Source organism: Notolabrus celidotus, chromosome 5 (assembly GCF_009762535.1).
Source record: "Notolabrus celidotus isolate fNotCel1 chromosome 5, fNotCel1.pri, whole genome shotgun sequence".
NCBI lineage: Eukaryota > Metazoa > Chordata > Actinopteri > Labriformes > Labridae > Notolabrus > Notolabrus celidotus.
This window is the reverse complement of record NC_048276.1, coordinates 16,211,477-16,236,189: the sequence shown is the minus strand read 5'-3', so window position 1 is coordinate 16,236,189 and position 24,713 is coordinate 16,211,477. Positions and strand designations below refer to the sequence as shown.

Below are 24,713 nucleotides of genomic sequence, written 5' to 3'. Positions count from 1 at the left end.
ATATTTTATGTTTTTTATTGTTTTATTTGTATTTTCTTCTCTGCTTTCTCTCTACATTATTTATGTGTGTATGTATGTGTATGCATACGTATGCATGTGTGTGCATATGTGTGTTTGTATATATATATATTTATTTATTTTATTACTTCTCTTCATTTATTTTGTCATTTAATCTTTTTTTCAACAAAAAATGTCTTCACGTTTTCTATTAATTTATCTGTTTATTTTATTTTTAATATTATCAATTTTATTTTATTTAATTTCACATGTCTGAGCCCCTGTTTGATTGTATTTGTTTTGTCTTGTTGTTTCATTAAAAAAGTTTCAGATAAAATATAAAAAATTAAAAAAAAACTAGCTATCCTGGGAGATATCTTTGAAATTATTTTTCAAGATTTGATGTAGAAATTCATTTTGGTGAGGTGAGATTAGCATGCAGTTACCCTATTTCTTGAACAAAAATGACAACAAGCTGACAATTGGCAGATAGTGAGTGTCATGGTCCTCCTAATGGTTTATCATGTTAGCATGCATGGTAAATTTCACAAAACACAAAATAGTACCAATAAGACTAATGTGACCATCACTTATTTGGAGATATTTGGCAATATTATAAGTACTGGTGATGCACATAAAAAAGGCACTTAATGAAATGTCAGGGGATCTTCATAGTTCATCTTGAAAGCAGAGATATCTGCACCAAAGTGCTGGATTGAAACAGCGATATGGCTAAGGTACAACAGAAAAGCAGGTTTCCATAGTCAGACTGTCACCCCAGCACTGCAACAGAGGACAATGTCACCTATATAAGGAGGTGTGAAGAAATAACCCATCACATTTACGCTGAAAGCACCTGAATAGTTTCATGGGGAAAACTCAAATTTTAAGCAAAAAGAAAAAAGCTACAAGCGATAAAACCACTCATTGTGTAGTGGGCGAACTTAAAACAATTCATTCAAGTAAAATTTCACACACTGTCTACACATTTTAAGCTACAAAAGAACAATATAAACAAGGTGGCCAATGTTGCCCATAGCCACAAACACTGCTTTTCTTTCCTAATTGTGTTGGTCTGATGCCTCAGGGTCCATGTGGCTCCCTAAGCTCCCCGGCATTACAGGAAGGCAATATCAGCCAGCCACAAGTGGGTCCCCAGAAGACTGTGCTTTATCTGCAAAGGGCCAGCAGCCAGCACACAATCAGTATGCAAAACCACGTACACAGATGCACAATGGAGTACATACATACATGGCAAAGGTCATTTGTAACACCTGTGCCCCTACAAATATGTTTTTTTTTTATTTTCCTGTCAGTCATCCCTGAGGAAGTTGTGTTGTGGTGTGAAGATCTAGACAGAGAAGGGGAGTGAAGAGCAGCAAAGGAGAAAGGAGCATGTCTGTATTTTGTCTTTGTCTGAAAGAAAAGAGGTGGAAAAAGAGTCTGTTTTCTTCACAACTGTGTCTCTAGAGAATCAACTAAAATGTGCAGAGAAAAAAAGGAAGTAGAAAGCCAGAGAATTTAGGTATTTTGTATTCATTCAGGATTCAGGATGGTTCAGTGAATACGTAATAAAGAAAACAGAGCATGAGGGTTTAAATTAAAGGAGGAAATAAGGAGGTGATAAAGGGGGGAGGTAGGGGCTTTAAAACAACAAATCATGAGCACAGGGAATGTAATAACACCAAGTGACAAATATGAGTGTAATTTACCGCTATGTTGGTGGTCTTGGATCGACCTACCTCAGTTTCATTTACAGTACAATACTGTATGTATTTAGGGTGCATGAAAGGAGGCTACTGTGACTGTTTGGATTCAAACCAAAGAAATATACAGAGAAAATATCAAATATCACAATCAAATTAGCTTGCTGCCGTAAGGCCGCACTGACTGTCAGCGCTGCATGAAAACAAAAACCCTTTACAAAGGAAAAGCTCTTCACACAGGCTGACAGACACATGGACACACACACACACACACACACACACACACACACACACACACACACACACACACACACACACACACACACACACACACACACACACACACACACTTGTACACATGTTTCTGGGGCATCACAAAGAGGTTGGGTTACAGTTTTCAACTCATACTTACTCAAAAGGCTTCAAACTCACATCTGAAAGCCTCTGAAAGTCTTGCTAGAAACAGTAAGACAGCATATGTGATGAAAGTAAAAAGTCATGGAGTATGCATCCATGAAAATCTGAGGGGAAATAGCCCTTAATGGTTATCGAAATACAGAGCGAAAAATCAGCTCTTTTCCCTGTAAAGACCATGGCTGTGTCCACAATCACAAACTCATTCCCTACTGCCTACTCCGTACATAATGAGTGTGATTTAGTGGACCATACAGTGAGCTCAATCATGAGCACAATAGAAAAAAACTATCATACTGAGCCTATTTTCACAAATAATTAAATACAAGTGTTTTCATAAAAACCCTAATTTTGCACCAAAACTTATTTCTTTGTCTTGTGCATACAGACTACAGTCTCCTGCCTGCCATCATCATCAGGAAAACGGATATTACTCAGTAGATAATTCTTATCATAGGCGTTTTTAGCCCATTTTTGAGACTGCTGAAGCACCTCTAAATTGAATCCCAGCACCTCTAAAATTTGAGAGATGTTTAGATTTTTTTTTTTTACTGTATGTCCTTTTTAGCAAGCTAGAAAAGTTTCAAAACCATACAGTACTTGGTTGAAACGTAATATTTTAACAAAAAAAACAACAGCTCCACCGCGTTTTACATGTTGTGCAAATCATGTCAAATGAAAGTCCAAAAAACCCCTCCAATGTCAATTTTTGGTATTTTTGGTACTCACTATAGGGGGCTGGTTTACTCAAGAAACATACATACTGTTTATTTATATGTTGAGGAGCTACTGTATCAAAATGAGTTGTCTTTCCCCAGAAATTAGGGTTACCATATGTTTCTTTTATGATTCCAATCCATTTCTCTTTTGCTGTGGCTCAGCATTTAAATAACCTTTATCAGATTTGAAGGTTTAGTCACAGACTTTCCCAAAAAGTGTTATACTTTTCTTTCACAAATGTGGGAATGAAATTAGGTTAATATGTACAAAACAATTAAATTTATCTTGCCCGGCTCAGCAACCCGAAACATCCGATCCTAGAGTCGCCCCTGATCCTTACCTCTTCATAATCAGGGTGATTTCGCTAAAAATGTCACAAAATGTTAACTTTCCTGTGCTTACTCTAATTCAAATTGTTTTGATTGGAATAAGAATCAGAATTAACATCAGACAGAGTGTTAGTTGCATTCCTATCGCACCTCCGCTGTCTTCCTTCACAACACAATATAACAAGGTTACTGACCATCAGTTGAACACTACTTTTCACTATACATTTTTGGAATACAATGAGTCCACTATGTAATACATAACAATCCCTGTTCACATTTTGAAACTGCACTACTAAATTATGTATTCCCTATATATTGCACTATTAAGTGTAGGTGTCAAAGATCAAGTTTTGATTACTGTCTTTGTGGCTCTGTCCAGCATGATTGAGCCATCAGAGGAGAAAGCAGAGGATGCGTCAGCTGAATTATTCAGTATGGTATAATGTTTCGTGAGCAGGTGGTTATGCAAAATAGAATGCCAAACAGGGTGAGACAAGACCAGACATGAAGCTGTTTACCTGCTTATTACCCAGCCACCAATTAAAGATTTAAAAAAAACAAGTCCTAACTAACTTTTTATTTAAAGATTATTTCACTGATTTAAACACGATGTATGTACCTAAAAAAATAATCCCCCAGATTCAACAGCTGGTCAGCTTTTTCTTATTACCTTGCGTGTCATATGATTATTAAAGCTTACATTGTCATTCATATTAAAGCCTTAGCATTAGCTTGTTTTACTGTTTCAAATTAAACTTAATATTTCCATTTCTGTTTATAACAGTAGCACCTTAGTCAGGTCCTCCTCAGCGTAACCTTTTTGTTGGCATTTCCTTAAACTCAACTAGTCCTGTAACAATCACGCTGCTAATACAATGTTAATGTAGTCAAGTGCAATAATAACAAACTGTGCAATAATGAGACTCTGTGATTTGATTTGTATGTTGTGTGTGTATGATAGTGTTTTTTTATTCCTGTATTTGTTACTTTTTATACCTTGATTGTTGTTGTCTCTTTTAAATGGCACCTAATGAGGAATGCACCTTTCAATTTCATTGTACTTGTTGCAATGACAATAAAGGCATTCTTTTCAATCCTATGTTGCTCTTTGTAGCTGCTTCGAGTCTGTTTGCTTTAATTCAGCTGACGTCTTTTTCAGTCAGGATGATTTAATACAAAATATACGTAGATCATCAGTAATCCCCAGACTCCAGCCGCCAAAAATATACAACTGCAGTCAATAACTTAACAACTGTGGCTGTAAATACTTAGCGTGCAGACAAGGTTAACTCTGCGTGTAAGCAGCTGAATAGATGCTGTGTGGCTTTTCCTTTGATCTGATCACATGGTTTACAGTGTAATAAGAATCTGAGCATAACCACACCCAACTGAGACCTCATTTAAAGACGGGCACAGAAACTAAAATGACAGTATTTTGAGACTTGGTGTATTTCTGATGCGTTTAGATGCTATTGCTTACATAAGACTTAAAATGACATAAGAGGGCTTTTGTAGAAAGCAATGATCTGGAGTTGCTTTAAAGAATGTAAATTACTGTTCTTCGTGTTCTTCCATACAAAGCAAGAACAAGAAAATAAGTCGCTGACATTCATCAATGAAGAATGCTGTAGACTGTCACCCTTTAGTGCAGCTGACAGCTAAGTGACACGATCAGCTTGCTCACTGACTCTAACATCAAGCCAACCAAAGCCACAATGGTGGAAAAGGTAAATCTCCACCTGCAGTGCTGTGGGATTACCTGTGCTCAAGTGCCAATGCCACTCTGGAGGAGAAGCAGGCCGGTTTTGTGGGAGGCTTAAGGGTGTGCAGTAAACTGAACAGCTCTGTCTTGTTAAGGAAATCCTTTTGTTTTGGTCTGTTTAACTCATTTGGTTTCTGTGGGATCAAAGTCCACACTTTTAATGGTGAGGCAAAGATTTCCAGAAGCTTCAGAGTTCACAGCAGAACTCTTGTAAGTCAAATGACACCACATGTTTAAACAGACAACTATTCAAGGCTAGATCGACGTGGAAGATACCAAGAGAACAGACTTAAATGTGACAACATAGGGATTTAGAGGCTTAAAGAGCAATTGAGTGACAGACGTGACAAGCAAAACTAAGAAACTAAAGACAGAAATAGCACAAAAGGGAGTGACAAAGTAAACTTCTGAATCTGTTTCTTGTTAAGTTAATTGTCAGAAATGAAAAATGTCAGTTTTAATTAGACAGGCCAGCAAGTGTCAGATGATGTAGGCTCTTTTTCCCCGGTATAATAAATCTCATTTACACACAATAGTGGATTAAGCTTGATTCAGTCCTGCAGAATGAATGTTGTGTCTGCATAAGAAACAAGTGCTGTCAGCATTTCCGTCTCAAAATACTCTTCACAGGCCCAGACTAGACAGCCATCCGACGCCATGACACTGAACTCACAGCTGCAAAATCTTAATGTGACAAGTGGAAGATGTTATGCTGTGCATCTTTGAGATATTCCAGCACATCTGATTATACAAGAATATCATCAGAACATCAGATGAATCCTCAGCTCAAAGGTCGAGCTTTGACTATAGATTCAAATTACATAAAATTATCTTTAAGGATGACAAGGAGCCTGATTCATAAAATTATACAGATATGATTATATAAATCTACCTGGAACTTGAATAAATGTAGCCTTACATTTGTCAGGTCTCACTTAGTATTGACTGATCAGCTTGCATTTAATGATTGGCTCCTTTACAGCTGTGCAGCTAATAACATCAAATCATATTCATGCAGGTGTGTTGCCCAGAATTACAACCTCATACTTATCACAGTTACTCTGATGAGTACTCCTGCACACAGCTCCATCAACCAGACAATTTTCCCTGCTTTGTTTTGCTAGTTAACTAAGATGCATGGAAGTGTTACAATCTACGTCACTACTCAGCTGTACTAAAGTTAGACTACTACGTCAGAAGAGAAGATTTATTGTTATTTTTACATGTCAGTCTCTGCACAGAGTAAAAAAAAACTAGGAAACAAGCTTTAAAAAAAAAGAGAGCTTGATTTTTTCTTGTATGTGTCTCTATGCTCAGCTAAGCCTCCTAGCCTTGGCTTCATTTTACTGCAACAGATACCTGAGTGATCGCAATCTCCTAATTAAACTCTTGCCATGACAACAAAAACACATTCCAACAAACATATCATCCCTTTAGCAAAAAAAAATCATAAAACATAAAAACTGACTCATTGGAAAATAAACCATTTGTTGCTCATCCCTTGGAGACACCTACTCCAAACATACAGACACACTCATTCATTTGCAAAGTAAAACACAGGGAACCAATAAATGCCTGACATTCTTTCTCAGGCTGTATAAACTACAATTAAGTGGAACAGTTGAACACTGTCATTCACTCAAGTATGTGGGGGAAGGAATGTGAGCGTGTTTGTGTGTCTGTGTGTGGCCAGGACAAGGTGTCTGCATCCACACTCTCTCTCACTCTATCTCTATCTCTCTTACACCGTGCTGTTATATCTGATCTTCTTATTGTGTGTTTGTAAAGGTGATTTTAATCACACAGGGGTTATGAACACTTTAATTACAATGCTGTAAATCAGGGTTTCTCTTTTTCTGCTGCCATCTGTCTCACAACACAAGGCTCAATGAGGCAGTCTGCAGACAGAAGAGTCAAGGTCATGGACATGATAACACCTCCCTGCTGCAGCACAGATGTTCAGGGCCAGATACCAGCTGAGAGGAAATGCAGGAGGAATAGGTTTGTGAGCTTAACCCTCAAGCTAGAATAATGAAAAATCAGCATTACAACTCCTATGTCCAAAAATGAAATGAAAATGAAAGTTAAAAATGAAATGAGAGAAAGGCAGTATGTCTTTATGCAACAAAAAATGCAAAGAAATATCTGCAAAGAACTTATTTTTTCTGACCAATAGCGAGAAGCCAAATAATTATTTCTTAATTAAAGCTGGGGTTGGTAGTCAGATTTAGATACACTTTTTGTTATACTGGTTAAAATGATCTTTGTGTCCCGATGGCAAGCAATATATAATTAGGTTAGGCGGAGTATTTAGGAAATGCTACATTCAAATTCATGCTAGTTTTTCGTGACTACCAACCCCAGCTTTAAATTATAAAAATTAAGAAAGTTTAAAAGATCTAAAAGAAACAGATTTTAAAATGTTTCTGTTTGTTTAGTTGAATTAACTGAGTTATCATTTGCATTAAAGCTCCTGTGAGGATTTTTTGGTTTGTGTCAATTTTGGCGCCCCCTGTGGACAAAGCAGTACCTCTGATAACTTTGCTTAAATTTTCCAGTTCATTTGTGAGAGTAGTTTTTCCAGCTCATTCCACATTCTTATGAGAGTCAAATGTGTCACTCATCAATAATCACTGCCTGACACCTTCCCTGCAGCAGTGGTTTCGGGCATTATTAATAACAATAGGTTACTATTCAATCTTTTGACTGATGGTCTCATTTGCTTTTATAGATCATAGAGACGTCAGTATTAATTTTATCGTTTCATAACTTGGTAAAGAGTCTTCACAGGAGCTTCAAATTACTCTGAAGCCACTTTATCTACAGTTGTGCTCATAAGTTTACATACCCTGTCAGAATATGTGATTTTTTTTCGCCATTTTTCAGAGAATATGAATGATAAGAGAAAAACTTTTTTTTCACTTGTGTTTAGTGGTTGGGTGAAGCAAAATTTTGATCAACAACTGTGTTTACTCTATTTATATCATGAAGACAATCGAAATTACTTAAGAAACCATACATTCTGCCAGGGTATGTAAACTTATGAGCACAACTGTAGAATTTATGAAAATACTTATTCATGCGTATGTGTTTGTTTAATGAAGTCCTGTTTTTTCCTTTTTTACATTACAGTTGTCAAATTTTGTGAAACCAAAATCTGCTCAAGGCTGCCAGCTGTTAAATGCTCAGTGAGAAGGTAAAAGCAGTGAAGTCCCCAGGGCACACAGGGACCATGAACATTACTAGTGCTCGATAAACATCTGAGCCAACTAGGTCAGCAGGACACTTTAACTGGAGATTGAATCTATCAGGCAGTCAATGACCCGCAAGCAGTGTTTGTTTTTCTACCCCCTCACACACAACACACAACACAAAGAAAACCCATAGATTTAACTTGCAATTTATTCACTTTAAATCTTTGCAATCTTGATGAAATCCAGTAATATCACATTACCTCAGTGTGTGATTGATTAAAACTTGGCATAGAAACAAATGGCTACTTGAAGTGGCATGCATGTTGCTATGCTAATACTTGAAACTCTCAACTGTTTCAAAAATCACCACATTACTCAACAGGTTTGGCTTTTTATATTCTGACTAAATATCAAATATCCCTTTGATATACGAACAGGTAAGCCGCCTTGGCTGATTGAAAGCAGCTTAGCTCGTGTATGTGTGATAAGAAACACCTTTGCAGCACAGCAGCCTGTAAAGGCCAGCAGCCCATCTGAGAGGCTTATCCCCACTCCATTAAATGTTCAGTGGAAAGTAAAGTGGCTGAACAGGCCATTGATTATCACTCAGGCAGAGCTTGAAAGTCAAACTTCCCATGAAAAGAGACAGTCACTGAAGTGGCAAAGACGTGGTTTGTTATTATTTAAAAACACCTAGTGGGGATTTGATGTATGTTCCCTTCTTATCAATAAAAGGTTTCAATTAAGAGTGTAGTATTTTATTATAATTAATTAATTTGACCGCATAATTTATATTTGAACATCTTAAGTTTGTCATGTGTCCTGCACTCCATCTCCTCTGGAGCTTTTAAGTTGTAAAACATTTTAGCTGCACAAATTGAATTAATACAAGAATATTAAATTAGTGTCCGGCATGTCATGTTACAAGTGGATGTCTGCACGGTACATTTATTTTTGGTCTTAATTGTGCGCCTGGTCAGAGCAAGCCAGAAGTGGATGGACTGTCAAACTGTGAAGGGAGGGCGACTGACTTTGCCCTGAGCACCAATCCCATCTACAAAACTGCCAACAAGATAAAGTCCTTCTTCATACATGTTAGTATGTTGACAGAGACTTCAAAATCACAATATGAACAGACACAAGTTAACTCGTTAGCCAGCTTCAATTGGCCTCTAAACCGGTCTGCTGACTCTCTATAGCTGTCTTTGTAATGAAGAGGGCAGAGAGGGTGGCCAAAGCCCTGGATGTTTAAGAACTCAAACTGGGCTTAAGCATTAGCTTCATATTCCAGGACAGGAATAAGAGAGATGCAGCCACAGGAAGTATTTTGTCCATGCTGTGTTCACCCAATTATGTAATGCTGCCATTGTTTCTAAACCTATAGCTACATGTGAAGGTTAGGAAGGTGGTGTTTGCATGGCTCTACAATGAGCCCAACTGTGTGTGAGTACATTAACAACCCCACAATATGGTTAGAATAGCCTGCTAGTCTAATAAGAAATAGTTAAACACGTAGGAGCAGAATAGAATAGAATAGAATAGAATAGAATAGAATGGAATGGAATGGAATAGAATAGAATAGAATGTACTTTATTTATCCCTAAGGGAAATTCAGTTGTTTGGCAGATAGAATTATAAAAATCACATAAAAACAAGTAATTCACGTGTCTGTCAGCTCATCTCCCATTGGTTAGAGTTGTGAAGCCTAATGGCTGCAGGGATGAATGGTTTTGTATGTGCTCCCCATAATGCCAGTTGTCAAAAGAATGAATAATTAATAGTACTCCCTGTTGAATATTAGCGAGGAGACAATTAGCTAAGATTAGCTTAGCTTAGCTTTACCTGTTCATTTTTTTCCTTTAGAGTATATAGTATACAGTCCAAAAAAAATTGTGGTGTGTTCCAATGCCAAAAAAAATCAATAAGAAGTAGAATCTTTTAAAAAATGTGTTGCTTTGCTTTGCTTAGCCTGGTTTAGCTTAGCTTGGCTTAGTCTAGTTTTGCTTTGCTTCCCTTAGCTGAACATGGCAAAAGTTGTATGCCCAAAGACATGACAGATCAAAAAGTTAGTATGCCCACAAATTGACCAAAACGTGGAATTGTACCATTAAAAAACATTCAGACAAATGCAATAAAACTTACTGGCTATCTTTTGGTAAATGTTTAGCATTTAAATAAACTCTTTAAAAAGACAGAGGTACAGCTAAAAGTTATGTCATCAATTTTAATCAAGAACGTTTTAATCACAAATTTAAACAACTACTGGACATACCCGAAGAGCAAGCTCTGGTGTTGGAAAATAAGGGTCAACATGGAAGTGCAAAAAACTGTAATTCCTCGAGTCTCTACATAGAGGTGGCTCCACAGTCAAGGAAACCCTATTAACCCACATGTTAAGATGTAGAGGCAGAATGCAACACGTTTACAGCCTGTTGCAAAAAAAAATTTGTCTGAATATGCACTTCTTTAATAATACACACCGAAAGTTAGGTTGAGTCAGCCTTTCCAATATGGCAACTGCCAGCATTAGGCTTCAAAACCCATCTTCAGGAACTAATGGGTGACATCACTGCGACTTGTCCATGCTTTATACCCTCTATAGCAACACCAGAAGCCTCCAAAACATGGCCATTGCTGTTGTATAATCAGATAATAGCCAATGGGTCCTAAGGTTACTCATCAACAAACTGACCATATAATTGCTTAAATAGAGGGCACTCAAGTGTGTTTTTGGTTTCTGAAATGGCTTTTAATGGTTCCTTCAAGCAGCAGTCTGAATTTTTCAAAAACAGCAACTGGTGTCCGAGTCACTGGCAGCAGTGAAGCCAAGAAAACGAGTACATGTCTTGTGAAAACACAGCTGCTGCTTCTGCTGCTGGTGATGTCGGCGGTGCCACATTATAACTCTGAATAAAAAAAACGAGATCTTGTAGCTGACTGCAATGAAAAATTCACATATGATAAGATTTTCTAATACAATCTGCAAGTTGAGTTTCAGCCAGTAGTGAGGCTTTAGACATCATCCATTCCAAAGATTAATGTTTTAAATTGATGATGGGAATTTGAATTACGAATACAGCCAAGAGCTCCATTTCTAAATGAAGTATATAAGTGGAAACCACATACTTGTACAGTAGGTGGGGTTTTTTCAGACTGTAGTCCATCAACAGTGCCTGCCTGGAGCTTCAATACTACAAGTGGCAATAAAGCAGCGCAGTGAGAAGTCAGAGTTCAGTGTGGATGAGAACCAGCATCTGGAACTCAATAATTTACTGACCTTTTTTTTGCACTGCAAACCTGCTTGTGTCAATCATGTCCACTGGGCAAATATCATTTTAACTGTGTTCTCGGCAAATTGCTTTTCACTTCACTTTTTCTGTGAGGGATTGAAGTGTTTATGAGCAGACCAGAATCCATTTTTTCATGAAGAGTTAAAAGCTTACCCTCCATTAAGCATTTGCAACAGATTTTAAAAAGGTGATTAAAGCTGCTCATCTGGTGGTGATATGAGAATTTATCTGTGTGAACAGCTTTCTATTTGGCCCTATTTGCGGTGCTGCTGTTGATCACACATGTTGGCAGAGGGCTTTGGGGTTGGTTGTTGACTTGTATTCACTGTTTAAGCCCAGATTTCCAGCTTAGTTTACTATGTTGTGTGGATTTAGGGTACGAGTCCAAAAGTCTCTCTTTGCTTACATGATAAATGATTTCCAAAAAAAGCTGTAAGTGGAGATTTTTTCCTCTGTGTGTTCTTATAAATTGCTTTAAAAGTGCAAACTGAGGCTACAACCTGAAAAAAACTTGGCAAAAGTTGTGATGTTCTTCTGGTTGAACAGAGGTTCTACTCGACTGTTAAATGTAATTGCAATGATTTGTGAAACAAGGCTGAAGGCAACAATTTGCAATGAATCTCATTGCCAATTCTGTTTGGAAAAGGCAGCTTTCAAAATCTGGCTGTAGTCCACACTTGATACCTATCTTGAATGTTAAAATAAAGTGGCCGTTTGAAGTGAGGGAAAAAGTGCAGGTATTTTAGTTGATTGGAGGTAAAGTGTGAGTCTGTTCCCTTCAGTTCTAATTGCAGTGGAAAATCACACGCTATGGGAACCTAACGTCTGAGAGATTAATGACTGTCTGAAGTTTCCTTTTATCTCTGTTTTCATATATACAGATTCCCAACATGAGTTAATTACTATATTTCATAACATAGCCACTGAAGACTGCAGATGTCACAGCGCTCCCATCAACATCCTGGCAATATCCCTATCCGCACTTTCTTTCCATCCTACTCCCTCATTAACCTGAGGCAAGTTTTTTCAAACATGTTATTGGCTATCATGCCACTCTCCTCCACTCTCCAACCCTCAGTTATATGAACTTCCAAAAGAAGGCCTACGGCTGCATTGTAATCCAGCAAGGCACAGCAGTAATGAAATATAAGAAGCGTAGCCTGGATCCAGCATGCTTCATTTCTTTTTTCTTTTTGGACTGAAAGTTTCAGCCATATTTTCACAAAGTTAAGTGTTAATAAGCAGATGGAAAATTCAAAGATTCTTGACCAATGAGGAGAACGCAATTCAAGATGCAAAATGGTCAGTGAGACATCAGGATAGTGCACAGGCAAAAAACATTAAAAAGTATATACAATAATTTAATGATGGCTGTTCTCAAGCAATAGCCTGCGAGGAAGAAATTATTATACCAAATATCAGCATGGATATGACTGGGTTGAGATTACACAGTTGAGCTTATATTTAGTAAACAGCACAACTTCTACAGTTCTACAAGCAGCACATATTAGTAAACCGTCGTCACAGATGATTATTTCATGTTGGATTAATCAGTCATTTGGCTCCATGCACAAAGCCAGTTTTGCAACTTAAATAGAACTGGACTGCTACCAAGCATCACGTACACATTTTCCCACACACTTGCGTATTTACCATTGGCAATATGTAATATCACGCCTCCACCTCCTCCCACTGTACAAAATTGATGCCAAAATACACCTTGCAATGGGTGCTGACATCTTGCGTTTGGGACGTTTTGATAGCCCGAGTCACAGTAGGGATCAGCTGGTGGAGGCAGCGTAGCTCCTGTATCTATGCAGAGGCCTACGCACGTAGCTGACGTGCACCTCCTCCAAAATCTAACTGCACGTAGAATTGACGCAGACCGCAAACCCTGTGATTGATCCTCTCGGCGGCTTATAATTCCCACATTTACAACACTACAGAATTGCTGCGCGACACGGACACATCGACGCACTAGTATGTAGTGCTCATGTCCGTGTCAGCCCCTGTTGCGTAGGGGAGAAGTAAACTTAAATGTTCATTACATTTTCTTTTACAGTTTCTCATCAGCTCTGCTAACCCAGTGCACACGCCCCTTTTAAGTATCAAATAACTATTTTGAACTAAATATCTCAGAAAAAAGAACATTCAAAGGTAAATCAGAATGATTTCTCTCGTGTAATTATGAATACTGTTGTTTTGCAATATTTTATGTGTACCTCTGTCTCACAGTTTGACCCACATGCCATCTGTTGAGGGCAGGATATATGACCTATAACAGCCAGTCAGTAGGGGGGGGGCTCAAAATATTTTGGGTTTCACTTTTGTGGAGCTTTTATGTTGCCCATCATTTAACAATGTATTTGATCTCTACCTATTACATTCATTTTTGGTATAGTTCAAATGTTATTTGAGGAAGTACGTCCATCTTTGTGGTGCAAAGTTTGCTATGATCAAAACACAGCAGTTAGCTGCAACCTTAATTATGCCACTTAAATTAGCAGTCGCCTGTTTGGAAGACTTGAGGCAGAGTGGCACATAAGGTGTAAGTCTCAGTGCTGTTATAATTTCTATCAGACTTTACGGGAGACCTCTTGTACAATCAAATTATTCAGTTGGACCAAACTGTTGAATAAAGTGGAGTACAGTGGCTTACTGTATGTTTTACTTTTACTATATGTAAAATCTCTTTTCAGGTGCAGAAAACAGAATCTCTGACAGGATTGCAATTTGTCTTGTGCCGAAAGAGAGTTACTTGCCTTGGATACTAGGAATAAACCAAAAAATGCCACAAACTAAAGGTATTTTCTTTGGCCTCAGTCTCCCTCTCAATCTTCATTCAAAGCATGTACAACATCATCCGATCCCTGCATAATACAAACATCTCCCATTGGCTCCCCCGCTAGCTAATGAGCCTGCACATCAAATACTTGAGATGCTTTGAGAGACTGAATTCCAGCGTTAGCCTCAGCTTAATGAAGGTAACATTAGGTCCTCTCCCTGTAATAACAAGGTCAGTCCTGAGGGCTCTCACTGGCCTGCTGATCCACCTGTTCTCTTCATCACCACTGAGGAATTACTGGGAATTCATCAGCGGAGTAAAGGCTGGGTTTAGATATTTACTGATCAAGGCTGTCAGAATAAATCAAATGTTAGAATTAAAACAAATCATCTGAAATCACAAAACCAAAGCAGCTGAATGCTTGAGCAGCCATTTGAACTGAGAATGTAGACAGTTCTTACAAGTGATTCTGCACCATATCTAATCACTTGGAGCAAATTGATTGTATTGATTATTAGCCCCCTGGCTGCAGAGATGACTCACTCGGAGGTAACCTTGAGAAGCATTTCTTGGGTCATGCTATTACCATGACCTTTAAAGCTCTTCTTTCCAAATATTAATTCTTCCAATTACTCCCAAACCCCGGGTCCTTGAGGAATACAGTTCAGCGTCACACTGAAGGATACCACTGCAGAATTTCAATCATTTCCAGCACAGATGGACAAGATGTGAAATGGGTTACACATATTTTTCAATGTTAGTTTGTCTAACAAAGGGAAAAAATCTGCCAGTCTAAGCCTGCCTTGATTGACATAAAAACACATTTTAACATGTTTAAATGTCTGCACTTTTCCTTTCAAAACTTTGCAGAAGCAATTATCCAAAGTGCCATCGCTGGACACTGACCTCAGAACAAGAAACTAAGGCCAAAGGAGTTCAAACGGTGCAGAAAAAAACCACAAACCCGAGGGAATTTCTTAGTTTAGAAGCTTGTCTGTCCAGATGAGCATGGTTTACCATTCAGGATTCTATTTTTTAAGAGGACATACAGCAACAAGGGCTGTCACAATATCAGACTTCCCCCTCATGGCCAAAAAAGTTCACATTAAGGATTGTATTGCAAATATATATAGAAAACTTAAAGAGAGAAAAAACAACGTATCAGTCAAACTGATCTTCTCCTTTAGTGTTCATCTGTTCTTTGGCATCATACTCCAAAAAGGATCATAGGAAACAGGAGAAACAGTCTGTGACCAGAATCATGCAACAAATGTACAAGAAAGAACAAGTAAACTTGATGAACAGTGAAAAGGCAGCCAGATGAACTAATAAACAAAACATCCAAAAGGTCCAACATCTGCCATCAATATGCCATTAAATCTAAAGCTGGTGCAGGGACAGAGAGCAGTGTGTGGGATCAGAGTGTCCACAAACACCCTGTCTTTTTTGAAGAAATTCCAAATCAAAAAGACACCCAAATTACAAGAAACTCTTTTGGGTGCAGGTTGAGGTTTATTTGTCATCTACTCCAACGAGTCTTGTGCTGCTGTAGTAGCCATACACAGTGGTATGGCTACCCACCATAAAGAACTACAACTGCCCATAGACTGTATAAAATATGGACGTAGTATCCGTGACGTCACCCATCTGTTCCTGAGCGCTGTTTTGAAGCAAATTGGCGGCTTCAGAGATATTGGAAATACGGAACTCAACCAGGCAGAGTGTGACGTAAAGGGGCGGAGTTTGAGCCTCTTAGCCAAAAGCTATGTGTTCCCGACAGGGAGTCAAGTCAGTCATGTCCTTATTTGGGCAAAAACTTGTAATCTTAATATCTTCTGAACCGTTGCGTTAGAAAAAAATTGGTCTCCGTACAGTGTGTGCCGGTAGAGAGATAAGCTACGTAGAGCCAAACCGTTTTTGAACCAGGCTGTAAACATTATTATTAATGCTGCAAAGATCGTCTTTTTTTTAATTGGTTTCTATGTGATTTCCGGTGTTTCTGCAGCCAGCCTCAAGCGGATTCTCAATGTATTGCAGTTTATGACACTTCCGCATGGGCTACATAATTTGAGACCGGAGGGTACCGCTTGCAACTGCACCATACTTTTGCAAAAACCCTTTTGCATTATCTCTACAGAAAAATACAAGACGCTACAAAGAATAAATCCATCAATTTAACATTACAAATGAATGACTAAAGCCATTTTAGGCACTAGTCTTTAACTTGAATTTTGCTTCTATGTATGATCTGTGACACATCAGATTCAGACACTTTTTTATTCACCTTAAAATCAAAATCTTCAAGTGGCAGGATAATTCGGTTGGTTTCACATTAGGTCAGGATGATTTAATACATTATTAAGGTGGCAGTGACCATGAAAAGTCATGTCTGATATTTTAAGTTAATGCTCAGCTTCACGCTTCAATCCTGAATGCTTGAGTTGTAATTGTGCCTAATGAAGACAGTACTGTGCTTTAATAAGAGCTTATGTGTTTGAACTGCGACAGCCGAGGGAAGAAAAGATTTTCTTTTCACAGAAAAGTGTACGAGGTTGACAGAAGTAGTAGAGGTGTGAAAGAATCCTTCGGGCAAGGGACCTGCTTGCTTTGTGGGTCAGACAGAAATCAATTTCTTCTCAAAAATGTGTGTGGAAGTGTGTGCGTGCCTGTGAGAAGGTGTGTTGACCTGTGAACTCCAGGCCTACAGGCACTTGTTAAAGCTCTCAGTAGCTTCCCTCACCCCGGGGTTGGCAACCAACACTCGGCCTCGCAGCAACACAGGAAACAGGCGAGTAAACAAGAGAAGCAATCATAAATCACAGCTTTCAGCACACAAACGGAAGACACACATTAGAAAAAACAAAGCGCACACTAACACCATTACATATGCATTTATGCACATTCAGTGAGAAACAAACAATTGCAGCAACGTCTGCAGGGGATTGAGAGACAAGAGGGATACATGCTCAGTTATTCTGCTGGTTCTTATGAGCAAATTTCAGGTAATGATGACCCCAAAGGCACCTGAGACAAGTAATGTTTGTCTGGCAAGGCCTCTTTCTTTTTAACAAGGTTGGGTTCTGTTGGTATCATGAAGGACAATGAGCAAGTCTTGCAAAACCACTGGCAATGCAAATCCATAAAAGCCTTACTATGACTCTTCAGGGTCTCATGAACATCATAGTTAGCATCCGAATCCAAATTTAAAAAATTGTGATCACAGTCTGTGACTTTCTGATTTAAGGTTTGAGTGGGGGGGGGGGGGGGGGGGGGGGGGGGGTAATTTTACAAAATGTGCTGTTTGAAATCCATAATGTAGCAACAATTCTTGTCTATTTAAAGTCAATTTTAGCATCATCTTAGGATGATGCTTACAAGGGCTGACATTTGCAAAGTCTCAAGTAATAACTGAATCCTGCTGATTGATTTAGCAGCAGTTTGGTTTTTGACATTGAAGATCTACTTTTGGCTGCAGTGTCGCCACAGAAAGTTCAGCAACATAATAGCATAGCATTAGCTGACACTGCATAGCCATCATTTAGCATTGAATCACAGCTAACTTTGCATGTGTATGGTAGCTGCTACCTGTGATATAAAAGCAAAGTGTTCTGGGGCTCCAAGACTAATAAAAAAAAAAAAAGAATTCAGACAGCAGAGCTTTTGCTTCTGTCTCCAAGTCTGCCAACTTAAAAAGAACAATCGTAACTTCACAACACTAAATGTATCATTCACTGTGTGACGATTAGCCAAGCAGATGTTGATCAAAAAGAGATCTGCCACGCCGACACTGTCGTTTGAAATTGTCCCAACAGCAAATTGTCCTAACCACTCGACAGGAACAATGTGGTAACCAACAAAAGTATGTAGACCTTGTGGTGCTAGTTCTGCTAATGTTAGTAACACTCATAGACTGTATTTAAAATGGACAGCGTCGATCCACCTTTCCCAATTGAACGATTTTGAAGCCAAAATATCCCGTTCCTATGGAGTTTCCCTCTACAGCAGCTGTCAATCAAAGCAAACCCTGAAGTGAAACCCCGTTTTTTTAACCTCTGATAACTTTTCAGAAAAAAGAGGCATTGAGCACAGAGCAGTCAAATAATAACTACATATCACCACAGCATACGGATGTGAGAAACATTCATACATGTATTTATTTTTCAAAGTTTGACTGCAGCCCCATTCAAATGAATGGGGGAGACAGAGTTTTTGACCTATACTGCAGCCAGCCACCAGGGGAAAGAACTTTTGTGGAAGCTTCACTTCCAGCCGAGCAAGCTGCACCCCTATAACACTTGGCTCACCAATCTAACACTGTTAACCAGCAGACTCTGTTATCTCATGTTTAGCCATTTTAATTGAGCTCAATTTTGACTGTTCACTGAGTGTTTTCTTACCTTAAGACCAGTCTGTTGGTCAGGATTTAAATTTCCAATAAACAACAAGGAAATCAGTCACTTTGGAACATCCCTACTCATCCCTAAAATTTCCAAAGGCTTCAAGGTTGAAGGTTGAAGGTCTTTGTCTGACTTAACCCTATCAAAAAGTAAACAAAAGATTATGAGCACTAGTCATAAAACTAAAACTAGGTTTGATGGAGGAACATCTCTTAAGTTAGCTTGTAACCAAGGCACATTCCTTTAAAAACTGAGTTGTTTCGACAGACCCTCAGTCTGTGAAGCAGTGAAGCAGTGAGGAGCCACACCTTGAGCACATTTTTTATTCCAGACCAACATGTTGGCATGCAACAAATAAACAAGTATTGAAGACGGTTTGGCCTGACGTTTAGTCTGTTAGCTGCAGTATTCCAAAGGAAGAACAAAAGGAGTCTGACATTTTCCTCAACAAACAAGGAAAATCTTGTCAGCATTTACAAAGATGTCCTATCAGCCCCATCATCCATGGCGAGGAGGTCCTCATTAGCAGTGGGATTCAGCTCATCACTGTCACCACCACAAAGACGATAGGGAGTCTTGTTAGCTCAGGGGATGGCACAGCAGGCCAACCTTCCCCCAATCATGCCATCATTACTTAAAGTCCAGCATTCTGTTACAAGTGCCGCGCACTATTTTGGGTCACAACAGTCAACCTCTTGCAGCCGTGAGTGTCAGTCGCCACAGCAGCATGAGTAAGTACATGTGACCTCTGACCTCTGTGCAGCTAACTCCAGCTAGGCTGGCCAGATGTTTCAGTCAAACTGGTCCCTGAGGGTTTTGGTGCACACACCAGTGATGGAATTAGGCTGCAGGTCTCTGAGTCCCTCTTGTAGTTACTGCTGCACAGATAACACAGGGAGGAGAGGGTCTATAAAGGTAAAATAAGACTCTCAGGACCTTGTCGCTTATTGCTAAAGTAATTAGCCTTTATTAGCTTAGCTAGTATGGTTATTATGAAGATATTAAAACTATCAGTCCATAAGAAACTGATAGGGATGACTTTGCAGTGAGATCCTTTGCTCTGTGAGAAAAGGAACTGTAAGACAACTTTGTTTACAGAGAATAACAGCATGAGCCATTCTGTTATTTTCATTTTTTTCTATTTTTTAGGCAGTGTTTACTGGCTGTCAAACAAAGCAGGTAAAATAGCGAGGAGAGACACAGCAACACTCCGGGGACGCATAATTTAAATCAGTGGGATGAAAGGGACAAAGCCATCTCGACACAAGCATATGCTTTTAATGGCCATCATTTAGATTATTATGTATCATCCAATTACCGCTGGCAGGTTTATTATGCAGATATTAAACTCTCAGCAAAGCGGAGTTGCAGGTTTCTTTTAGTTCTGAGTACCATGAAGACACTTAAGAGCTTCAAGAGCCTGGTGCTTAAATGATGGACGTTCTAATGCTGCAGTCATGATACCATAGAAGGGAATGTATGAGTGTACATTAAAATAAAGTAGGATGGAAAAAACATGAAAATCATTTTAATTGCAATTTGCAAAGCATGGATCATTTTCAAGGAGAGTCTGGCAGCTTTCCTAGCTATAATGTAGAGAAATCCTTTAATCTATGGTGGAATAAAGGGATATGGTAAACACACTTAGCTTGATGGTACAAACAGGGCCTTGTATATTTTACTACATACTTCTCTTAACTCTTATACTTTGGCTAAAAATATGCAGTACAGGGCCAATCAGTGACAGATTGTCAGAATGTTGGTTCATGAGCCAAAGAATAAGAGAGAATAGGCTCCCATTGTTCACTGGTTGAGACCATTAAATAAATACCCTTTGTGTCTGGGCTTCCAGTAAGGTGTTAACTTCATATAATGGCTCCTCAAGTGAATAAAGCAATAGTTAGGAGCAATAAAAAGTAAGTATGAGCCTTTATGTCTACATTGGCCATTAGAGACCTGAGATCTATAAAAGAATCATAATGGAAAGGTGACTCCCTGCAGATTTCAAAGCAACTAAACTTGTTCCCATCTTGTAAAAGGATCAGACAACCTTTCTTAATATCCACACAACAGCAAAACACATCTGATTCTGGCATAACTCTCCCAGAGTAGTCTTAAAACTCCATGGATTGTGCGGTAACAGAGTTTGTCAGTTTGGAAATCAAGAGAAAACGAACTGGAAAATTGGTGTCATACACATTTTTGTGCTCTTGATGTTGGGTAGACAAGGCTTAGCATGTTTCCTTATTGGAGTCACCACAGAAATTGAAGAAAAGAGCTGGTAAAAGGCTGTATTGTGCCCACATGTTCACAGTGTGCTGCTTCTGCTACAGACAAGGGAGCTGGAAAGAGCATTTGGAGTGTTATGTTTGGTTTGGAATGTGTTACATAAATGAAACTTACAATAATATGTTAATTACAAGTCATGTTGTCACGCCCAAGAATAACAATAAACCCACATGTATGCCGAAGTGGGCAGAGTCATTTCAGCTCTACTAATAAGAATAAAAAACATCTGCCATGGTACAGTCAGAGAGAGGAAGTCCAGCACTAAATAAAGCCATCACTCAGTGTCAGACACTTATGGACAAAAAACAGCTCTGGTGCTAAAAACATATTGTCTTTTTTTCTGTCTGTGGTCACTGCTAATGTTACTGACAGCTGTCTTTGTCTTACAGAGTGAGCAAGACTGGCGCCAGGAGGGATCTGTGGGGCTTTTAAATTTTATAAACATTGTCAGATTCTTAAGTGCTTTGGCCTGTAGCTCCAAGAGGACATATGTCAAGACTTTATAAGATTACTGATGAATATTATAACAAATATTACACTTTTGTATTAATCCTTTCTCAGGCTTGAGCTTTGTCTAGCCACAAAGCCTCCAAGTAGCCCAAAATGTGTCAAAGACCATAAATAGATATTGTAGTCATTATTCTGTATTTGGTGTCCTGCTATTTCTGGTATTCAGCTTAATGTATTTCTGTGGGCTATAAATTCCTCCTCTGTAGCCTCCCAAAACCATCCAGGCACAATGAGCTTGTGTCAAACCATAGGTGGAAAAGTTAATAATGTGAACATTATCTAGTCTGAAGCTACAAGTTCAATCTTTAAATGACAGTGATGCATATTTTGTATGATTCTATTTTCATTCTCAGTGGACTAATGAGTATGTTTCAAGCCCTCCAACAAAAACTGCCATCTCTAGAGGTACCACCTGACTTCAACAAACAATAGCAGTGCTATATCAATGTTATGATGGGTCATATCCACTTAATGAGCCTTGACCCGCCAACAGAAACAGTACCAATGTTTAGCACCACAGTTTAAAATCCAAAGCTTCCCTTTAGTGTCTCAAATCTCACCCAGTCAACAATATATTAGACAATGGCTGATGTCCCAGCACTTCTCTCATTCGAGCTGAGTTACTAAATACAAATGTGAGCAGAATAATCACCACATCTGACATTGTGAGTGCATGGAGACACCTTTCCTATCCTTTAAAAATCACATCAGCTCACTGGCCTGACTGCTGCAAAGGCACAGTCCATCTGAAGCTCCCCTGATCCTCATTAACCGGCAACTCGTGTGATGGATGCACCACTGAAGACTGTATGATAATCTCTAGTGTCCTATCATGACTCATAAAATGCTTTTAAGCAAACAGATTTTATCACATTCATATAACAACAAAGTCTCTCATAAACCTGGCTCTGTCTCTACTTTTTTCCCCCTTTGTTATAGTTATAAATTCCCATCAGTGTGATAAGCTGCCTGTAGAGGACCTTTTCATTAAGTGTATGACATAGATGGGTCACTTTCAGCAGCCGGCCAGGGGCCACATTCAGATACACGGAGAGAAGATGACCGAAGTATCCGTATGGTGCCATGACAGACCAAACTTAGCAAATTCATCATCCCCTCTTTTTACTACTCTCCTTTTCCCAGCATTTCTTTCTACATCAGTTGTCTCTGAGACGTAAGCTTTCATTTGAAACTTCCAGTGAGGATATCTGTTAGTAACTCATACCTGAACAAATGTGCAGAAATGCCAGTAGACAGTAAATCCCCGTGAAACAGGCAGGCATCATTCAAGAGCAGCTGAAAACGGTGACAATCCAGTTAGAATGCGCTTTTCTGTGTTGTCTATTTCATCTAAACCACAACTTCTGCTGCAGAGCCGGGGATGGGGTCCAGGTCCGGGTGGAGGAGAGTTCCTGAACTCCAAAGTAACACAGTTAATACCGATCAGCACCGCTCCTCAGAAAGTGAATTTCTGTTAGAATCAAAGTTCAAATCAGTCGCAGACATCGTTGCGGGTAAACTCGAGAAGTAATCCACTCCACAGCAATTGAATTCTCTCCACTCCGCTCTGACTCCTCACTTCCAAACGCTGATAACTTCGCGGAATTCATCGGTGATCAGATCCGCTAATAGTCCCACTTCAGGAGGAGTTTCAGCGGCTGAGAGGAGAGCAAGAATCCACAGAGCAGAAGTGTCTAGTTGCTTTCACTTTAATGGTTTAAATGTGTAGTTTTAGCCCGGTTTGGTGGGACTGGCGCTGGTTGGATGAGGCGCCGCGCGTCTCTGAGCACACTGATGGTTTGGTTTTCCTCTCCAGTCAGAGGCTTTTTCTGTTGTGCAGAGGAGATTCCTTCGAGTCAGGCACCATTTAACCGCATAAGGATCCATTCACAGCACGAGGCTCCACTTGGCTTTGCATTCTGAAGCCCCTTGTAAAAGAAGATCTGCTGCCTGATAAATGTTGGAAAAACATCAAAACTACTGCAAAACTACGCAAAATGAATGTGTAAGTGTAAATATCCAACATAAGCTCCTTAAGACCTCTAATTAAAGCAGAATTGAGGTTTCTGGATGGCAGAAGCCTGCATAGACTAAATCCTGCAACAGATCCAGTTTTCCTCACCAGTTAAAGGCTTTGTTTAAAGTGTCCATCATTTTTAAATGTGTTTTTTAAAAAGCCTTTTATGAGCTGTGAGAATTCCCAAACCACGCATTAATATTCTAAAGTGTGTCTACATTTGAAAGTGTTCATTTTTTAACCTTAATGAATGATTCATATTTCCTCCTTTAAAGAGGGACGTGCACTTTTACTGTATCCTTATTAAAAGCAATAGAGACTGGTCCAGATTTTTCATAGTCTGTATGAAATGTGAAGTATTCTCAATTAGGAAATAATGTGTGCCTTCATCTTGCTGCTCCCTGCTGCAGCTGCTGCATCGTGCTTCTTCCTTCAATGACAAAAATCGATGGGATTTTCACCCTCTGACCTCTCAACACACCACTGGGAAATTAAATGACATTTTAAGTGCATTAGAAACCTAATCCCTAACATATTACATGCTGCAGTAATAATCACACAGCCTGATTGAATCGTTGTTAAATACAATACATTTTGAATGAGGAAAATTTCATTAATATTTAATAGTTACAGTATATCTCTGAAGAAGGGGAACCTCAGGAATGTCTTTTGTTTCTGAGGATGTTAGCAACGCCCTCTGCTGGATGCAGGGTTACAGCACACTCTGTGGTGTGATGGCATTTATCAGGGAAAGCAAAGGGTTTCTACTTGGCAGTTTTTCAAGACAATTAATGCATAAGTGGCGTTAAGTTGTGTCTTTTCTGCATTTTATCTGAGTTTTCTAAGGCCTAAAAAACACAAATGGCAAAATTCACAGCTCAAATGAGTCTATGGGCAGCCTGTTGCACAGTCCAAACCCCAAAAGTTGATGGTAACATAAGTTCCACCTCTGACAAGGCAAACACCCAACCATGGTTAAGTTTTTGGGGTGGCACCAGGGATGGCCAAACAGGTGCCACCCCTGGCCACCCCTCTATAGGCATGCCAATGCTGAAGAGCCCCACTGGAATAAGCAGCCAGGCTAAATGAAACCATACAAATATGCAAAGTACCAAGCCTGCATAGTTTTTTATAACAATATGCAAGCTGTTGAAATTCCATAACACGCCAAACCAAAAATAGTAGCACAAAGGGAACGATAATTACACATTCAAAGAATACTAAATCTAAGCCTCCACCATAAATCTCAATGAGACTGAACAAAGTTTACACACTCAGCCCTCCCTGACCTTTTACCTCAAAT

General features: G+C 39.1%; 1 protein-coding gene across 1 annotated transcript in view; it reads right to left on the bottom strand.

Moving 5' to 3' along the window:
• Positions 1 to 23,485, bottom strand: part of LOC117813091 (roundabout homolog 1-like) — a 111,779-nt gene extending 88,294 nt beyond the window's left edge. Inside the window, exon 1 of the mRNA XM_034684168.1 lies at positions 22,619 to 23,485. Coding sequence (XP_034540059.1) covers positions 22,619 to 22,679 — 61 coding nt within the window. The 5' untranslated portion in view covers positions 22,680 to 23,485. The remainder of the gene's footprint in view (positions 1 to 22,618) is intronic.
• Positions 23,486 to 24,713: the final 1,228 nt, after the last annotated feature.